Source organism: Pseudopipra pipra, chromosome 11 (genome assembly GCF_036250125.1).
Source record: "Pseudopipra pipra isolate bDixPip1 chromosome 11, bDixPip1.hap1, whole genome shotgun sequence".
NCBI classification, from domain to species: domain Eukaryota; kingdom Metazoa; phylum Chordata; class Aves; order Passeriformes; family Pipridae; genus Pseudopipra; species Pseudopipra pipra.
This window is the reverse complement of record NC_087559.1, coordinates 4,164,112-4,184,445: the sequence shown is the minus strand read 5'-3', so window position 1 is coordinate 4,184,445 and position 20,334 is coordinate 4,164,112. Positions and strand designations below refer to the sequence as shown.

General features: G+C 41.0%; 1 protein-coding gene across 3 annotated transcripts; it reads right to left on the bottom strand.

Annotated features, from left to right (window-relative positions):
• Window positions 1-1,500: 1,500 nt before the first annotated feature.
• On the bottom strand, window positions 1,501-20,116 carry EIF4E3 (eukaryotic translation initiation factor 4E family member 3). Of its 3 annotated transcripts, none has more exons than XM_064667181.1 (7): window positions 20,007-20,116; window positions 10,755-10,827; window positions 8,660-8,754; window positions 7,508-7,568; window positions 5,710-5,776; window positions 3,456-3,608; window positions 1,501-2,936 (listed from the first exon to the last, which is right to left on the bottom strand). In XM_064667181.1, the coding sequence occupies exons 1-7, from the start codon at window positions 20,087-20,089 to the stop codon at window positions 2,905-2,907; spliced, it is 564 nt and encodes a 187-aa protein (XP_064523251.1). In that variant the 5' UTR covers window positions 20,090-20,116; the 3' UTR covers window positions 1,501-2,904. The 3 variants fall into 3 exon arrangements, with proteins under 3 accessions (XP_064523251.1, XP_064523250.1, XP_064523252.1); XM_064667180.1 differs by having other exon boundaries at window positions 3,456-3,611; window positions 20,007-20,115; XM_064667182.1 differs by lacking the exon at window positions 20,007-20,116 and adding an exon at window positions 19,735-19,978 and having other exon boundaries at window positions 3,456-3,611.
• Between the last annotated feature and the right edge of the window lie 218 nt (window positions 20,117-20,334).

The window sequence follows — 20,334 nt, the reverse complement described above, 5'->3', positions numbered from 1 at the left end:
CCCCTTCAGCCAGTTCCCCACCATCCTCCACGTACCACCACATAGCACCAAGAGGTTCCCCAGCTTTTACAAGGTGCTACAAACATTTCCAAACCCAAGCAGTGCTCTCTCTCCTCTCACCTCTCATGTCACCTGGTACAGAGGACAATCCCCATGTGACAGTAACTCCACACCCAGCAGACCCGGGGGGGCAGGACAGGCATATCACGGATATGAAGTTCCTATAAAACTCAAAAAACCCAGTGCTCCAGCTGTGTGAAAAGATTCAGCCTTTCTGGATAGAGCCCAAGGGCACCATCCCAGGGTGGGAGGGATCAGCCAGGGCTTGTTCCCACTCCAAGAGGGAAGATTTCTTTCATTCTGCTAATCTGGACAGGAAGTTGTAGGCACTTCTTTGATTTCCATTTAAACAATTTAGAAGATTTTGAAGAAGTAGGGGGGGTCATTTAATCAAGTTCAATAAAGCAAATCTCCAGGTGAAAATAATAAATATTTAAAAGAGTAAAACTATTAACTGTTCAACATCATTTGGAATAAATACATCCCTACAGATGCAGGGATGAAAGGACAGTTCAAAAATTCTACAAAGTCTTTAAATCAATGGTTGCAAAATACTAATGTGCAATTTGTCAGGTTCCTGTGAACTTGCCCCACCCAGTCTGATCCAAGCCTGATTTTGGATTGTGGCATACGATACACTGAATTTTAGTCAAGAACACATCCATCAACCCTGATTCTAAGTAATAATAACTATCATCAGAATTAAGCCATATGAAAAAAAATCCATGATTTTATAGATGAATGAAAAATTGACAACAGTTTGTAATGTGGACTTTAGTAGTCAATGTGCAGCTACCCTGCCCTATGGGTAGAATAAAGTGTCTCTCAGTCTCTACCCAACGTTGAAGCAGAGAGGTCTTTAATATTGAAGGGGCACACAAGGCAACAATATAAAAATAATTTCCTTCAATAGGATGAATAAAGTAATACCTTAAATTAGCAAGTTCCAGTGACATCACCAGCTCAGCCATTCCTGCCAGCAGATCCAACTCTACTGAAATCAACATCCGTGCTGAAAACAAACCTGGGGAAGAGGTAAGAGAGTCTGGCTTGTTTCCAAAAGTAAAACAAAGAGGAGGGAGAGGTGTGTGATTAATTCTCCATTGGTATTCCACTCACATTTCCTCCAAAGACAGGGAAGTATTTCAAGTGAGAAATCTTGCTCATCAAGCTGTTACAAACATTTTTCCTCAATGTGTTCTACCCCTCTCTTCTCTGAAGTCACTTTTCTTCTCCATCACACAGGCCTGGAGGCTTTCCATGTACATCCCACCTGCAAGTATCTGCTGGCACTCCATACTTTTTCATTAAAAAAAAAATAAATCTCAATCTATGAACAAAACAGATAGCTTTTAAGAGAGTTTTACTGAAAAATACACAGGTTTGAAAAAACAGGACCAGAAACATTTAATCTCAGAAAGCAATTACAGAAGCAAGACATTTGGACTTTAGAAAATGTGTTTAATTGTTAATACTCATTAACTACACAGTTCATAAATACAAGTTAAAGTTGTAAATACAAGATGAAGTTATAAAAAAAAATCTCAAATGCATGATACTTATTTTTAAATTTATTTGATTTTTACTGTTGTCTCCTTAGTATGTGGAAATTAGTGGAACTTGAACAGCTGCCAAACAAAAACCTCTAAACGAGGAAGGAGTGCTAAGTGGCACAGTCATCTCTACCTTGCAGCTTCTTCTCGTAAGGGGAACTAAATCAATCTTTGGTAGTATATTAAAGCACCTCAAATAGTTAAAATAGACAAACACTTAAAGGTTAACACTGTTTATATTTCTATTCTTGCTGCAACACAGTCTATTACTTTTCTGTATTTTTTGTTTGTTTTAAAAAGGTCACTTAGGAAGTTTTCATGGCTTGAAACTACAGATGCTCTTCCTTAGCACTGAAGTCAGCAGCAATTCTGACACTGACCTAGTGGGTGCAGACATGGGCCTGAAGTACTGGAAGTGGGAGGGATGGATCCAGTTTGTAAAACACATTAGAAATTATTCATTACACGTTTTCATGAATGTACAGAAATGTACCAAAGGAAAGCATACAATATAAAAACATAAACACCCCATCGCTTCTTAAATAAGATGGGGTGGAGTTTGCAAGTTTTCCTACCAAAAAATTTCTCATTCTAGCCTGAACGAGGGTTCTTCTGAAATCAATACAATCAAAAGACATTAACATCATCCCACACAGGGTTAGTCCCAATATAATGAATATAATTTAATGAACCCTTTTCTATTTACATTTACAGTATGTGTGCTGTTGTCAGTGCACAACCAGATTACACTGAATATTAGAATATTAGAATAAATGCAGTGCAATTTCTTTCTCTCTTGGGACAAACTCAGTGAGTAAATCTTAACATGATAGGAATGTCTCAAAGTGAAAATTGAAAACACATTTCCCCAAGCCAGCATTCCTCTATGCAGAGCACATCTCAGAGAAGCAGCGCAGCATCTCTGTGCATGTTTGCTTTTCCACTAAGTACAGCACAGAAGGAAAGAAAGCCTGCTGTCTTAATGAAATGGGAATATAGAATCAGGTTGCAAAAAACAAGTGGCCAAAATATCTTTTAAAAGAAACAATGAAGAATTAAAAAGGTCAACTCAACAAGAAGTGATGAATCGCACATTTAGTGGTCAAGGCAACTGTTTTTTTCTTCATTTTCAACAGCAATAGCCCAGTTTGAAATGTCAGAAACTCAAAAGGACCAACTGCATGTAGCACTTCTGCAGGGCTTCCACCATTCTCCTCCTTGTTCAGACCACCTCAAAACACCAAAGAACAACAAATGAGCTTGGCACACACTGCACTTAATGCTTTCCACGTCAGCCTTCGAAAGCATGATGCTCTCTGTGGGCTAGGGAAGAGAGAAGGGGAAAAAAAGAATAAAAGAACATGTAAACTATGGCAAGGAAAAGATTAAAAAAACAGAAGATGGCAGTGTATAAATCAGTCAAGGAAGACATAACATGCCAACAAGTGATCTTTGAGAATACACTATTCTGATAATACATTTATAGAGATATTAAAATACGAGATCCCTTAAAATCCTGATTGTAAATGGTTCCTTTAAATGAATCCTTCAATTGAACAGCGTGTAGCCTTGAGAGTTATCAAGAGATTTGTCTCACTTGTTTTATGACTCAGGCATATTAAACATGAAACCAAATATATTCTACGATTAAATTAAAAATATCTTTTGAATGATAGCTAACTTTTACATTGAAGGGACCTAATTTTAATGCAATGACAGATGCTATGTTCCTAAGTGATTAATGATGAATCAGGCAGGATATTCCCATGGAAATACCCTCCCAGCATCTTGTTTTTCTAATGAAGGTGGAAATTAACAGTACAAACAGTACAAAACACTTACGTTTATAGAAGACTGCCTTAAAAGATGTGTGTGGCAGAAGTTTGTGTATCTTCTCTAGAACTTTTGCTTCACTTGCTGAAGAGGCATTCACGTTCCAGACTTGCACAACATCTTCACGGTCCCGAACGCTGACACTAACCCCTATTACTTCATCTTCTGCACAGAAGGGGAAGAATCATTAAGGAATACTTTAAAAGTGAGACATGTCTAATTTGCTAGTTATGTATTATGAAACAGTGCCCAAAAGCTGAGGAAAAAAATGAAGACTTGAAAAAAAAAAAAAAGCAATCTCCAGTGAGGAAAATACCAATGTTCAAACCAGACAAAATAGTTACCAGAAAGAACCACTGTGTTTATAGAAGCTATTGGAAATATTACCTCATAGTGTTTTTTATGAAGTGCCATAAGATTATTCATCTTTGCTATTAGCACTCTTGATTAGAAGGGAATCACAAGACTCCCTTCAGTAAGGTCAGCAATAAGATAATTTACCTACAATAATGCCTACAAGCAAAAATGTGAGGATGAGGGTGAAACAACTAAAACCCCAGGAACAGTACCTGGTGGAAATCAGATACCAGCTTTTCCAGACTTTATTCCCTTTTTCCTTTACATTTTGTCAAGACAGCAACAGAAAAAAGGAAAAAAAAAAAATTAATAAAGCCCCAGTCAGGCTGCTGCTGCCAGTGCTGGTAACTCCATGTTTTGCTGAGAAAGCCCTTTTTGGTGTGAAATTCTCAGGATGCAGCTTTATGGAGAGCTCAAAGGCCGAGCCACAGCTTTCCACTGGGAGCAGTGGGTGCCTCCAGCTGTGAGCTCCATGGCACAGCTGTCCCATGCATCCTAAGGAAGGGGTCAGTAATGATAACACAGAGATGGTGCCAAAACCACATGGACAAGGGGAAAACTACCTCTGTAGGCAGCAGAGTATCATAAAGTGACCCCAAGTCAACCCTATCAGTATATAAAGGGTGTGAGAGACACTGATTGGAAGGTCTTTGCTGAACTGCTCTGTGAACCTGAGTAATGCAATTCTTTTTTATGGAATGACAGAGCGGTGAAGGAACATTCCTAACAGGATATTCACAGCCACTGTAACATCCAGTTTAGTCAGATATTCATGCTTAGGAGAGAAGTAAATATGGTCAAAAGAAACGATGGAGAAGTGCCATTTGAATTGAAAAGTTAGTTTAGTAACAGCTCACAGAACACTTTCCCTCTAGGCCAGTGGGTCAGCAAGTTCATCGTTTGCTTCACCCAGAAGCAAGAAACTATTCTTTAACAGAGCCTTAATGAATTAAATGGTCAGACTTGTACTTGCTTTTCATGACTAAGAAGTTGCCTTTGACAATCTGTTTTAAAGCAGCTAGTGTTCACAGTACCTTCTCAGAGTTCCTTTCCTTGCAAGGAACCTTGCAGGCCTAGAGAAGATATTTATTCTGAAAGGGACTTCATTAAATTATTACCTCTGACCAAAATAATATGTGAGCTTCTGGTTGATTAATGCCCGTTTTCCAGTAAACCAGCAAAGTACTTTTAGAATATTTATGTAAATTCAATTACATGAAACATTACCTTGACCTGAGCAGTATTTTTAAGCAATGAACAAAATATTGCTTCTGGGTAGAGTGCTAACCTGGGATTCAGGAGAGCCAGGTTTGTGTTGTGGCCCTGCTGTGGGCTTTTAATGTCACCACAGGCAAACCACGCAGTGTCCCTCTGCTTCAGGTCTGCACTGGTGCTTCCCCTGACAATTCCTAACCAGTGGGACCATGAGGGCAAATGGGGACATCTATTCAAGGCCAGGTTGGATGGGGCTCTGAGAAACATGCTCCAGTGGAAGGTGTCCCTGCCCATGGCAGGGGGTTTAGAACTAGATGATCTTCAATGTCCCTGCCAACCCAAACCTTTTATGATTTCTATGATTGATCTAATTTAGATGCTTCCAACAGTGACAATCCAAACAATCTGTATGGAAGTGCCATTTAGGGTTCCATAATCCTGATACTGGGGAATGAAAATTAATTATTTAAATACTGGCTAACTGACAGATGTTTAATAACTAGAAAACCTGCTGGCTTCCCACAGACACAAGCTGTCAAGCTTGAGTCTTGTACAAAGGTAGTCAGCATACCTTGTCCTCTTCTTAATGACAACAGGTATGAACAGGGTTTCCAGCCCTACACCCCATTTTTAGCAGTGCTACCGTGTTCTGTATTCCAACTCAATTTGTCATGCTTGCCTCAATCATTACCTGCTGCACAACAATCTGTAAACTGCTCTCCAATAGTTGCCAGCAGTAGCTCTTTCCAAACTGCAGCCTAAGGAAGCAGAAAAAAGTTACATTTGCATTATTATTTTTTAATTTAAAAGTTAGTTTTGCTAGCTCAGTTTGGAGTGTCTTCTCTTTCTGAAGTTGTCTAGAAAAAAAAGGAGTATTTATTGCAAGTACATGCTGTGTTATATAATTCATAGTTAGGTCTGAACAAGATGGTTCATCTCAGTCAAGGAGATGCTGTGATGAAGAACGAACCCAAAAAATGAGAAACAGGCATAAAGGTATTATTTATGTTATTTACAAGGCAATGAAAGCTGACTGAAGTTCACCTTCAAGCAGACCTTTCAGAAGTGACTGGGGCCATGTGGTGTGTAGTTTGAGAGATCAAAAGTACCTTCATTTCAAAAATGGGCTGTCATTCAGCCTCTGAAAAACAAGGCCTCTGGGGCCCCTAAATTCACTGCCCAGTAATGCAGGCTTCCCAAACCACTTGTCACTTCTGGCAATCTTCACACCTTGGATTATAAGAGGAAAAAGACAATTTGAGTCTTTTGTGATCACTTGGGACTGCAGGGGAGGAAAGCTGCAACTCACATAGAGGAAAAAAGCCCACAGGCAAAAATCAATTAACTTTTGGCTGAAATTGAGTGCCATCTTTCAGCATTTAATGCCTTCTGCAAGGCTGTCACATTTTCCTGACACTTCACTTTTCGTGTTTAAAGGCCTGATCCAAAGCATACTTGCACACATAAACACCACCTGTGAAGAGGTCAAATCTCCTCGCCATGGAAGTTCACAGGAGAAGTTACTCACGTGCATTTGATTAGGGATGCAGAGAGAAACCAGTTATTTCATCAGGGCTCAAACAATGACATGCCTGAACAGACTTAATCTTTAACACTTCTGAATTAAAAAAAAAAAAAAAAGAGAGGGGAAAAAAAAAAAAAAAAGGAAAGGGAAAAAAACCTGAGCAGCACTGCAATTTCCCAAAAAGCACACAAGGTGCTCTGACAACTCACCGTTGCCAAAGGGGATGATCTTACTTGTCTTTTCTACTTTACGCCCATCAAAAGCTCCCCTGACCTTACAGTCTAATTAAAAATAAAAAAAACCCAGGAGACTTTTTGCAACAACAGAGTGCACTAAGCTGGTTCATTAAACAGTCTGATGAGGATCAGAGCCAGTGCAAGAGGGATCAGAAGAGAAGGAAGCAAGATCTTGCCTCTTCCAGTGGGAGCACAGCCGTGAGTTACTGGTGGAAACAACGCCTTGGTCCACGTTTGGCTGTAGAAAGTCACAGGCTACTCAGAGCCATCACAGGGGCAAACAAGCCACACCAAGCAGAAATAGTCCTACAGAGTTTGACAGAGTGTTTAGGAGCATTTCAGTGAAACTCTGTGCTGTGTCGACTGTGGTTCTGGCTATAATTTAGCATAGATTATCAGGAAAAGGTTTCCTGTTTTCCTTTGTATGCCTGTAAGCAAACAGTCTCGAGAACAAAGGTGATTATAAATTCCCATGTTTCCAAATGGAAACACTGCAGTTTTCAATTGCTTGATAACACGTTGCCAAATGTTATCTAAAGCAAGAGAGACGGAATTATTGGAAAAAAAACTTTTGCTCATTGTATTTAAAAGGTTATGTATGGTAAAAGTGTTTGGTTGTTGTGTTGGATGATGTCAGAAGTAAAAAGTTTTACAACAGCTTTATCAGATACAATTTAAAGATACTCCCTTACTAAATAAGGTCTGAGTAAGAAGTCAGTATAACATACCGTACTTTCTTTAGGGACCTTCATTTTCCATATACCTCCTTTGGCATTGCTTTCTTCTTCCCTGTTATGGGAAATAGATCAGTGAAAATAAACAGTCAATTCCACATCTAGATAACCTTATGTTTGTGGTTTAATTTTCCCAGAAAAATCCCATCTGAAATGCAATTACCAACTCCAGGGAGCATGACTCTGACTTCTGACATCACAGATAATTCTTTCATTGTTCATATGAAGTGTATCTCTCAACACCTAATCCCTTTTCCTAAGTTTTGTGTCTTGGAAAATACTTACATTTTCCCTGACAACAGACCATCTTTGAAGTGACTGCACACTGTATGGGAACAAGCCACAAAACAATTTTACGTTTTACCATGGTAACCTTTGATTTTGGAAAACCTCTGGCATATTTTCACAGAAGCAACTTATTAGTCTCCCATTCATCCAATTTAACAAAAGAACATGAGCACACTTCATTTCAGTTTTGTGACAGCTAGAAATCAATTGCTCATATTTAAAAAAGACTGAAGTTGCCCAGGGTCAGGGCAGACATAATCATTAAACTGCCTTGTAATGACAAAGGCACGATGTGCAAACCTGTGAGCTCCTCAAGTTTATTCTGCCACAATTCATTCAATAAGATTTTAAATTATCGCTTTTACTTTCCTGTTAAAACTCTGTAAAAGCAAAGTTAAAGGAATAACCTAAAATTCATCTTTGGTGGGAGTCTGTTGGTCCTGGGGAATTTCCATTAGGTTTCATAAGGGGTTTAGATATTCCAATCCTGACAGATGCTGGGGAAAGGAGCTGGGAAGCTTTAGGAGGACACCTTCAAAAAAACCTGCAGTCCTCAATTCTTACTTCAGAACTGGTTTTTCTGTCTAAAAAAAAAATTTACATATATATGTATATATATATATATATATAAAAATGCTGATATTGGCCAATATACTTTTATGTGTAATTACTGAAAAGTTAGTGGGTTACTGATGATGAGATCAACCTCTGGCAATCCCTTTCCTAAAACACAAAATTACTTTGATAGACTTAAAATAAAACATAAACAAGACATTCCTGTCCCACACCTGTCTCCTTTCTCCAGTTCAGGTTCTTCCACTGCCCATTCCCAGAAATGTCTGATGAGAACACACGTACCAGAGTGGGCGTCTTTCTCCCCGCATTAAATGGTAACTACATCTCAGAGGCAAATCTGTCACAGGAGGAATGTTGTTGTAGACACTCCAGAAATCCTTAAAAAGAAAAAACACTAGTTGCACTAACACAAGAGAGTACGTTTCCTGCAGATTTACTGCCTTGCTAGTTTGCTCTAAAACAATTACATATCCTTCTCCTAGAGAACTGGCATCTTCTGTGTTATAACAAAATGCTTGGAGAAGAACTTGTTAAAAGTTAATTTCTACTTTTTTTTTTTTAGATGCCAATTCTGCATAAGTGAAGGTGGAAAGAAGGGAAGCAGTCCAAGTGTGGATTATTTTAGAATCAAGGTCCTTTTCAATAGGGAGGGAAGAAAAATAATAAAAAACAGAGTTACACTAAGTATGTGAGAACAAAGCAGCACATAGTATTTTATTAGCATATAAAAAAAATATTTGTATCAAATATCCTAGCCTAGCCTAAACTTCATTGTGATTATCCTGAGTTACAAAACCACCACAAACGATAATTCTGGTGAACTAAATGCCTAACCAGCAACCCAGCTACTTTGTCTAAATGAAAGGTTTCAACCACATGCAAAGAATGTGAGATGCACATGTTAATACAGGAAGGGGGGAGAAATCAGAAGATCCAAGTTACCAGGAACCATTTGATTACTTCCCAGTGTCTCTGCTGGTACAAGCAGAAGCTGTCATGCATGTTTGGGGTGGATAAAAGGCACCCAAAAGCAGTGGTGAGCAACAGGGAGGGATGACTAAAAAGATCCCAATCTCTGTTCTTCTTTATCCAACAGCCGGGAATAAGATTTTTAAAGACTTAAGTTGCATCAACATGTGGTGATGCAATATTAATTAGTAGTGCAACTCATTAAGTATTATCTACACATAATATTCAAGTATTATCTAATACATTAAGTATTATCTAATACTTAATCATTAGCACGATTTTAGTAACAAAGATTGCAACATTATGTGATAAAATTTTGCGGCCCTTGGTGACTCTGCCTACCAGCAATTACCATTTCCCAGTCACAAGAAGAGAGATGGAAGACTAATAAAAATATAAAAACTTGTTATGAAACACCTGTTTCAACTTTTGTCTTATTCTTACCTGGTTGTTTGCCCAAACCCTAAAGCTACTGACAGAAAAAGAAGCAGAGCTACACTGGCAGATGGCTGTGGAAGCATTTGAAAACTCTTTATGTCCTGAACCAAGGACTTTGTTTGGAAGGTTTTGGGTTGAAAATATCCTTCAGGTGGTGGAGGCTGGAATTCCTCATTGAGTAGGCACTGGCCATGAAGGAGAGTGATGGAGTCAATGAAGATTTTGGCTTCACTTTCCCAAGGAAGATCATATTATATGAAAGCCTTGTTTAAAACTCCAGGAGATCACTACAGCTGTGCTTCTCAAAGAGAAGGGTTTGGCACTACCTTAGAATTTCAGAGATTTAGTGAACTAGAATCAGCTTAGCATTAAGGTGAGAGAAATACCAATTGGCTACACTTCATGGTAACTGTGGTATTAAAACAGAAATGCAATTTTACGTGCAAGAGATGTCCACTGCTAGGCACTGGCAGATGACACAGACATGCAGAATTTCTCATTACTGTGAGTTTTCCATGATGTAAGAGTACTTTAATTCAAGTCAGTTTGCTAAATTTTTTTTGATTCATGCTCAAGTAGGAAAGACCAAAAAAAAACCCCCACAAGCTGCAATTTTTAGTCTTTGTATAATGAATTTCTGTGTTAAATAAAACATGGGAAAAAAAGCAGAAAAATTATTAAAATAAATCAAGTATAACAATCCAACAGAGGTACAAGTGGAAACTCAGGAAAATTTAATAATCCAATATTTAAATCCAATATGCCTCCTCCTTTCCTGGTCTGGAAAGCCAAGTGAAATTCAAACAATGACTCAGTAATACACACACACAACTCCAACAAAACTCACGTTTCACACCTCAGGTAAGCAAAGCCACAGCTGTGACTCATTCTGTGAGGAAAAATGAAACTTAAGGTGTGAAGTTACATTAATAACGTGTGGTAGCTCCTGTAGCAGAGCCTGACACTTTACCTGCACTGTTTGTACTGTATAAATCTTCTTCAAGTTTGATGCACATTCAGCCGCTGTTGTACCAGGAAGTGATCTTGAAAACAAAGTACAGATTAATTAAAACATCTGTTTTATCAAGGAGGGAAAGAAGGGAGATGGAGAGGGAATGTGAATCGCATGAGTGCGAGGTTGAAATATTCACGTGTCAAAGTGGAAGCCCAACTCCAATTATCATGAATCATTTAAAGATAAGAGTTTAAAAAGTGCTTTTATACTTGTGAATAGGTTAATACTGACCACGTAATTTGTAAAATATGTTGATTAAACGGGAGAATTAGGAGTTTTAAACCAAGCAGCACAGCGCTGCTCTCAGGGCCACCCCATCCCCTCAGAGCCCTGCTGTTCACAGGTGACGGGCTACCAGAAGGGGACTGCATGGTCATCCTCTGCAATTATTTTTAATTGCACTTAGTACACTTTAGCTCCCTTATTTAAGCGTTTTAAGACACTCCCAGTGCTTCACACTTGGAAAAAGAACATAATCCGCGCTGTTCCCAGCGCCGGCCGCTAGGTGGGGCAGGCGCACAGGCGGCGGGAAGGCGGGATGCGGGATCACGGAGGGATGAAGGGAAGCGGGATCATGGAGGGATGAAGGGATGGGGGATCATGGAGGGATGAAGGGATGGCGGATCACGGAGGGATGGCGGGATGCGGGATCACGGAGGGATGAAGGGAAGGCGGGATCATGGAGGGATGAAGGGATGGGGGATCATGGAGGGATGAAGGGATGGGGGATCATGGAGGGATGAAGGGATGGGGGATCATGGAGGGATGAAGGGATGGGGGATCATGGAGGGATGAAGGGATGCGGGATCATGGAGGGATGAAGGGATGCAGGATCATGGAGGGAAGGCAGGATGTGGGATCATGTAGGCATGGCAGGAAGGCGGGATGCGGGATCACAGAGGGATGAAGGGATGAAGGATCATGGAGGGATGGTGGGAAGGCAGGATCATGGAGAGATGAAGGGATGCGGGATAGCGGCAGGACCTTCCCTCAGCCCCACACCGCCCTCACCGGGCCAGTCACAACTGTCATGGGTCCCTCTGATGGATGGGTCATGCACACGGGCTGAGGAGAAGCACACGTCCCAAAGGGCAGCTCCCCTGCCACGTAAACCAACACACACAGCTCTTCCACCGCTGGCACTGTGTCTTCAAGCCACATCTACCACCAGCACGTCCCGTAAAGCCACAAGATTCTCAGGTTGGCCTCACTGCCAGACACGCTGGTACACCAGGAATGGTTCAGCTTCTCCAGCTCACCCTCGTACTGACCATTCCCAGCTCCCACCTGGAGCTGCTCCCTTCAGGCACGCACAGCACCAGCTGCACCTCATCCTCTGAAAGGCCTTTTCCAACCTAAATGATTCTATTTATAACCTTTGTCATGAATCTTCAGTGCTTGAGACACAGGACGGTGCATCCACACCCTCAGACATCACTTGGCTCCTGTCACCACACTAATAGTGCATCGTAACGCCCACCTTACAATTCCCAGCACACAATCCCACAGACACAATTTTTAGAGGAATGAGGTCAAAATTGCTAAGGCACATTCAATTTGTTAGAACTGGAAATATTTTTTCTCTTCAGAAGCTGAAGCAGGATTTCTAAAGAAAAATGAAGATCAAAGACGAAGCAACCTCCCATTGTGTCCCAGAAGAGGATACAAAAATGTGTAAAATTACTAAATCTGGAAACAGAGGCAACAGAACAAGTTTAAGGAAACAGAAGAAAACGCAGCTGTTGCTCAGGTACCAGCTGAAGAAAGGATAAAAGCAAACTAGATCTCAGTAACCCTCCCTGATACATCTGATCAGAATGAAATATGTCCAGGGAAACACTGAAGTTACTCTCAGTTGTTACAGATATCATTCAGGCTCTGGGGCAAACCCTAGACATTCACATAAAGGAAGAAATTTAATATGCAAAACTACTGAAACATCATCACATCTTCAGAAGTCTAATAGCAGCTCTAAGGTTTTTTGAAGGCTCCTATCAACGTAAGTTACTTTAAAAATACAAAACCAAAAGAAAAATCCCTCCCAGCTTTTCCAGTATAGAACAGGCAAACTAACACCTACTTTATTATTTGCCTCTTAATTACCAGACATAAGAGCACATTACAGTGGTGGAACTGGCAAGAAAACAGTGTTACATGTCCAAATCTCAAAAATCACTTTAACTAGAGGTTATAAAAACAAGCAAACAAAACCCAAGAAATTGCTGTGACACAGATTCTAGTCCTGTGCTCATGAACTATGAAAACTTCCATGAAAAAACTGATAACTTGAAACCAGCAACAAACAAAACTGCCATCAATGCGATCAAAAGGAATTATCATAGTAAGGACTTGGGGTTTTTTTTGTGTTTTGGCAGTTTTTACTTACACTTTACACTCAGCATTGAAGAGCAAAAAAAGAAATTCACATTATTTAATAGAGAGTGCCAGTCAGCCTGGTTTTGAATGCACACAAAAAAGTAGTAAATAAAACAGACTTTGAAACTTATCACGTGATATTTGTCAGCAGGGAGTAGTGGATTTGCAAACTACCCCTTGTTTTTAACTTGTTGCTGACAGAAGTAGCACCCCTCTACTAACACTTGGTTTCATGTAGAATAGAACACAAACAGGCAAAGCCTGAGATAACTTTGCCTCTCGCTGTCCCAAACCCCTGCTCAAGAAATTACTTCTCTTAGGCACTCTCAGTAACTTAGCAGTCACCAGTGCATGTGGGGTAACATATGCTGTACAACATACAGTATCATCACTCTATATCCTCATTCTGATACTGCCACTGAGTTGCCTCAATAGTAAGGTTTACTCAAATAAAAGATTAAAATGTGTTCTCCAACCATAGCCTTCAAAGGTTACCTAGATAATCATGGTAGCCATTTAGCAAATTCAATGCCGTTTAAAAGAGCAGCTAAGACAGGGTAGACAGAATATTCCACTCTGAGGTTATAAAATGGTTCATTTTGATAGCTGCAAATAACATTTTCCAGAGAAACTGTGATCAGCTGGCAGAAAGCACCAACCAAGCAGTAAATTATCTTTTAAAAGTTATGGTGAGTGACCATTTATTTCTAGTGACCTGCCCAGTAAATGCTCCATGCCCACGAGATTACATAGTGTTATTTCAGCCTTTCATCTAGCTCTGGAAAGTATTAGTCATTTATGGATGTGAGCATGAACCCCCAAATATTTTTATTAAAAAACAAACAAACAAACACAAAAAGAAAAAAAAAATCCCAACAATCAAACAAAACCAAAACCCTATTGAAAAGGCTGCAATTGAGAATATGATGATGCATCAATTTAAAAGTTCAGGGTCATTTGTTGCAGAAATTACACCTGTACAAATTTGGTTTGATGGATGTGTATAAGGCAGAGACAGTATTCTAATCACAGACAGACAGAAGGAAAAATTCCTGCAAAATTCCGGACTGCTGACAAATCTTAACTGCAGTATTTCTGTGATAGTCACCCATAAACTCAGCAGATCCACACAGATGATCACTGTGGGGGTTTTGTGCCTTGAAGCCCATGAAGTTTTGATTTTAATTTTTTTCAACTGAGTATACAGCATAAGTTTAATTTAAGTTAGCAGAAATGGCAGATGACTTCCAATTGAAGGAATCTGTAGAAATTCCTACTTCTGTAAGTCTTCCAGGAAACACACTATGCACTAGGAGTAGTAAGATGTTTGTGTACTTTACTAAAAACCTCAATACACATGGTACTACAAAACAAGACCCTGCAAATACTGACCCTTGAAATGAAGCCCCTACAGGAATCCTCCCATTTGGATAATTTTACTGCCATCAAAATAAAATTAATCTGATATGCCATACTGACCTGTCAATTACTGCCATGGAACAATTCATTTCCAAGGAAGTCAGCAGGCCCTGCCAGTCCCCCTGAGCACAGTAACAGGAAGGGACACGGATCACAGCACCAGCCTGGCACCGACAGCTCTTCTGGGCATTGAAGTAGTTGGTCTGTTGCCACTCCACCTACAAATGCACATCTGGGCTCCCCGTGGAGAGTCTGCACATAAAATATTCAATGGTTCTCCTGGCCTGCCTGCTCTGCTTCTTCAGGACATTATGGGAGAAATTTTAGTGCAATATCAGGGCTAATTGAGCTGCCTAATCAGGCCAGACCCACTGTACAGCATCTCACGGTGAACCACATGGGAACGTGGAAACAGGAATAATCTACATAAACTGAATCCTAATGCTAGCTTGCTTCACTACTCCTTCATTATTCCAGCATGAATAAAGAACAAAGGATACAAAGATAAATCCCATTGTTTTATCCATGAATAAACCTCCAGGTGGTTGCGCTTATGTTAATTTCTGATGCTGAACTGTAGCTTTTCTGTTTTTCTGCAAAGAATTAAGTATAGAAGTTGTTTCATATGTGCTCACACTGGCCTTTGTTTCCCAGTGGGAATCTCATCACGGCTTTAGCGGGAGCTTTAAAAGCTGCCAAGCAGTTTTGAAAATACCCCTGCAAGTGCTTAACTACAACGGCTTTTGGTATAAATAAGCAAAATATTTACTTACAAAGCATAAACTCAAAAACATGCTGTGGCAACTAAATAAATCTGGTAATCCATTCTGACTACAAAGACTGATTTCAAGCCATCAAAGCCTGTCAAAATGCACTTAGTGGGTTGAACATTCTTATAATATTAACCATCATTTTTCATTGTAAGCCACCTACTCATAAGCTGTAATAGATGAAATAGAGGATCCTAGATAAATAAGATTTTTCTATAGGGAAGAAGGGAAATTATTAAGTTTAGTTTCAAACATCTGATGTGTTCAGTTAAGAAGATTAACACATTATTAAAATAGTTCAGTTATCAAAATTTATCTACTAAACTTTATATAGAACTCATCTATAAGATACAGAGGGAAAAATCAGCGCAGATAATACATTTATGCAAGAATATTTTGTCTTTCCTGGAGTAGACTAACAACCCTGCATATTTGACAGTGTCTATAAGCACATACTTCCCCTCACAAAGATACTGAAGAGTTAAACTTTTCTTGCAACAGAAATAAAATTATCTAAAGAGCATTGTTTGAACTCAGGCGAGAAGGCAAGGCAGGCAGGCCATGATCCTGCAAAGGGACCTGCCCTGCTGTACACTGAGAGTTCCATGGGAGCGAGGTTTACCTAGAAATGAGGCTTCTGTCCTGGGCTTTTGTGTGATGTGTGCTCAACTCCTGATAGCACTGATTTGTGTAGAAGGGTTCTGGCATTTTCCTTGCTGTTGACTGATAGCGGTCTGGCAGCAGCGCTGGCAGCTCAGACGCAGTGAGATCTTCAAACGATGGCTTTTTGCAAGGATGTGCAACATCTTCATTATCACCTGTGCACAAACACACACTGGACTGAAAACCCTGACCACTGACAAAGCCTCTGGCTTCTTGTGATGCCGAAAAAATCAAACAGCTACTAGGACTCCGCTATTTTGGTAGCAAAAGGCTCAGTGCAGCAATAAACATGAGATGTGCGCTGGTTTTGGCTGGGTGGAGTTGGTTTTCCCCAGTTGGTCTAATGGGGGGCTACATTTTAGATTTGTGCTGAACACAGAGTTGATAATACAGAGATGTTTTTGTTAATGCTGAGCAGTGCTCACACAGAGCCAAGGCCTTTTCTGCTTTTCGTACTGCCACACTGGCATGCAGATAAGTACTTGTACAGCAACGCTGGCTGGGGGTGTATGGGAAACTGGGAGGAGAGACAGCCAGCACAGCTGACCCCAGCTGACCCAGGGGATATGCCAGACCATATGCCATCATGCTTAGTCTATAAAGTGGAGGGAAGAAGAGGTGACATTTGGAATGATGGCATTTGTCTTCCCAAGTCACTGTTATGCACGATGGGGCCCTGCTCACCTGGAGTTGGCTGTACACCTGCCTGCCCGTGGGAAGCAGTGAATTAATTAATTCCTTGTTTTGATTTGATTGTGTGCACAGCTTTGGCTTTCCCTATTAAACTGTCTTTATCTCAACCCACGAGTTTTCCAGCTTTTACCCTTCCAACTCTCTCCCCAATTCCACTGGTGGGGGAGTGAGCGGCTCTGTGCAGCTTGGTTTTTGGCTGGGGTTAAACCACAACAAAATGGCATGTGATACCCAGGTTAAGTAACAGCTGGGATTTGCAAACTAGGATATTTTCATGATGTCCACAAGTACATCAAAAAGCATAATCAGTTTCACAGCTTTATATTCATACAAATATCACACCCAGATCCACAATCCCAAATCCCATTAAGTGATGTTTTTAAGTGCCTAACATGGCCTGTTATTCAGCCTTTGATAGTCATGTTACTTGACTTCTTTTGTGTAATCCCTATATTGAATGCTCTCCACAATGCAGTGACCAGATTCGTAATCCTCATTTTTAATTAGTTATATTCAGTGATGCACACTGACACTTTGTCATAAAAAGCAATTTAAAGGCTACACAATGTAGCAAAAACAAAAACGGCAACCTTTCATTTCAGAGCTAGAGGCCACTACAAGCAGCACCAGAATCTCACCAAGGTTAACAGAAGTGTAAAGAGCCACCAGCACGAATCAGCTTCCCATGGTGGCAACCAACAACCTCTGGAAGACTTGCCGAAATTCCCCATGCTCCCTAAGACCACTGCATGCAAAAGTCCTGCAAATGAGACATGTGGATATGAACTTGGAAACCTGCTGAATAGACAAACAAAACTGCAGATCTAAACTGCTGTTTTCCAAACTTTTACTACGTGACCTTAGAACATTTTAACCATTGAAAAGGAAACCTCATTGCTCTTAAATGAAAAACACCTGCCAGCTTTTCTGCTGCCTTCTATGAAACTGCTGACCTGCGAGCATTTGAAGATCATAGATGGGATTTTATTTGTCCAACTGGTGAATAATATTCTCCCAAAGCTTTTATCGTGCTCACTTTCCTAAGGCATTTATGGAGTAGGACACCAGACAGCGATATCAGGTGGTGGCTATTTCAGACACACATACCAAGAAAGGCTCAGAATGTATGGGAAATGCAGTTGCCCTGTGACATGTGTGAGGTGATGGCAATGAACCAGGACCTGGCCATAGGATACCAGCCTCCAGATGTTCAGCCTGTGCCAGGGCATTCACAGAAACAAGTGCTGATGTAGATCAAACAAAGGCATTTAATTCCAGGGCAGGAGATGTATGCAGTGATGCTGTGATAAAAGCAAGGCTGTGAACCCCAAGGGTAGCACATCCCTAGTTGCTACACAGAGCACCACTTAGCTGATGGATATTTATTTTAACAGCGTGACTTAATGAAAAGATACATTTTAGAGATCTTAAAATTGTATGTCATGGATCTCTCTCACAGTAATTTAATAGAAAAAGATAACTACATATCTGTCTCGACATCTATTTATCCTTACGCATCACTTCTTCCTGCTTTTCAGTCCAAGTACAGGGTAAAATGTAGCAGCAGCCAAAAATCAATACCATCTCCTGAGGAAACAGCACTGCTCCACACTAGGTACTACTGAAGTAAGTTAAAAAAGCACCCACAGTTATCTGCTACAGAAAGTCCATCCAACACAAGCCTAAGCAGAGATTCCTCCATCAAATCTCCATGGATGTACCAATAAACATCCCAGCCACTTCTCTGCAGAGACATGAACCCCCACACACAGCAGTAAATTAAGTTCTTGGTTCCATCTCCTGTGTGCTTTTTAATGCCTTGAATGTTTTTTTGACAATAAAACATGCCTTGTTTGCCATCATTCTTGTTCCCTATTATTCCATTGCTGTTGTCAGTAAACAAAACACACAGTTTTGTGTATAAATGATCTCACTTTTTTTTCCCCCCTGCTACATACACTCTTGGATTTATAAGTTAAGAAGCAACAATACTAATTAAATGCACTTATATGTGATCTGAAAGAAGACAAAACCAAGAAATCAATAAAATAACTGAATTTTAAGAGTCTAAAGTACGGTTGAACCAAGACTTAGGAAAAAAAAAAATCATGATACAACTCAGGAACTTGGAATGAGTTTTAACTTCCGATGTTGATTATAAAAGATAGACATGCTTATCTCTACATGGCTTGTGTAAATAAACAGATCTGGTTGGGGGCTTGCTTAAATACCAGTCCAAATGGTGCTTTTTACAGATAAAGACACAAAAAGTATTACTCGGACCCTGAACCCGACCACAACTATGTCATGAGTACAAAAGGATTAATCAGAAATTATTGGTGGGTTTATTTATTAGATTTGATTTGTGGGACCTGATAATATTTGTGTGCTTTCAACAGTTTCTCGTTATTTCCCTGTCATGAGTTGAAAAGTTACCAAAAAAATAACTAAAGGGGAGAATTTCACCAATAGTGTGAGGCAGTTGAGTGGCAGAAAAGCTGATAAAGGAGAGAACTTTCCTTCTGGAATGGGGGGGCAGGGGGGAGCGGAGAAATACACCAGAAAACTGGTAAAAGGAGACAGAGAGGATTAAAAAACAAGATGCTAGAAAATACACACTTGAAAAAACAATCTCAAATTCTGGTTATAAACTTTCTGTTTCAGTTTTGACTTTGGTACTTTTTCCCTATGCCTCTCTGCGTGCACCACGGAGGTGAGCTCCCCTGGCAGAGGCTTTCCACGGCATTAGAGGCTCCAACTTCAAGCACCCAAAATGTAATATGAACACTGCAGTTAATTAATAAATTTTAGCTAATCCTTCAAAACAAGAACGGATCACCTACAGGAGCCAAACCTGATACTAAAAGAGTTGTAAGACCGGGCACATCCCGGCCGCTGGGACCGGGTCCATTTGGGCAGCAGCAGGGATGCACAAACCACAGCAAGCAAAGCACAACCTTTACCCTTCCATTCCCGGGGCTGTCAAGCGTCATTTCTAAATTTAGAGCCCAAACCTCCACCGACGTTTCCTGGGTCAATGTGCGGCCGTTCAACTACAAAACCGAAAGCGTTTCCAAACCGGTTTCACTACGCGGCTCCCTCCTCGATGGGGACAGGCACCGGGACAGTCCCTCGCACCAGCGCTTCTCCCGTGCACGCAGCCCAAGATTAATTTCCCGGTGTCCAATCTGTTGGACGAGCGAACCGATAACGCGCAGGGATGCTCTCCACGGACGGATCTGGGGGGTTTTCTCCAGCTCCTCTCCGCCCCCCTGGCCCCACTCACTTGTCCAGCCAGAAGGTCCATGGCGAGTGGAGCGGCAGCCCCGGTAGCCCCGGCGCCTCCTGCTCGGGGGGGCTGAGCGCCATCAACCCGGGCGGGCGGGGGGGCGAGGGGCGGGACGGGCGCGGGGAGGGGACAAGGGACGGCGAGGAGGGACGGGGAGGGGGCGAGCGGGACTCGGGCTTGGAACAGGGGCAGGGGAGGGACAGAGAAGCGGGGCAAGGGTGCGACGGGAAGGACAGACGGACGGCATGGGGAAGGGGGAGAGGGAGCCACGCTGATGGTGACAGCGATGGACGTGCCCAAGGGCCCACTGGAGAGCACGGGTGGC

Bases quoted from the DNA above. Each gene is read 5' to 3' on its own strand.
- EIF4E3 (XM_064667180.1), bottom strand. From the start codon at position 20,089: ATGGCGCTCAGCCCCCCCGAGCAGGAGGCGCCGGGGCTACCGGGGCTG. The intron at 10,828-20,006 runs GTGAGTGGGGCC...TTTGTTTTCAAG, and splicing joins TGGACCTTCTGGCTGGACAA to ATCACTTCCTGGTACAACAG. The intron at 3,612-5,709 runs GTAATGATTGAG...CCTTCTGTGCAG, and splicing joins TACAGATTGTTGTGCAGCAG to AAGATGAAGTAATAGGGGTT.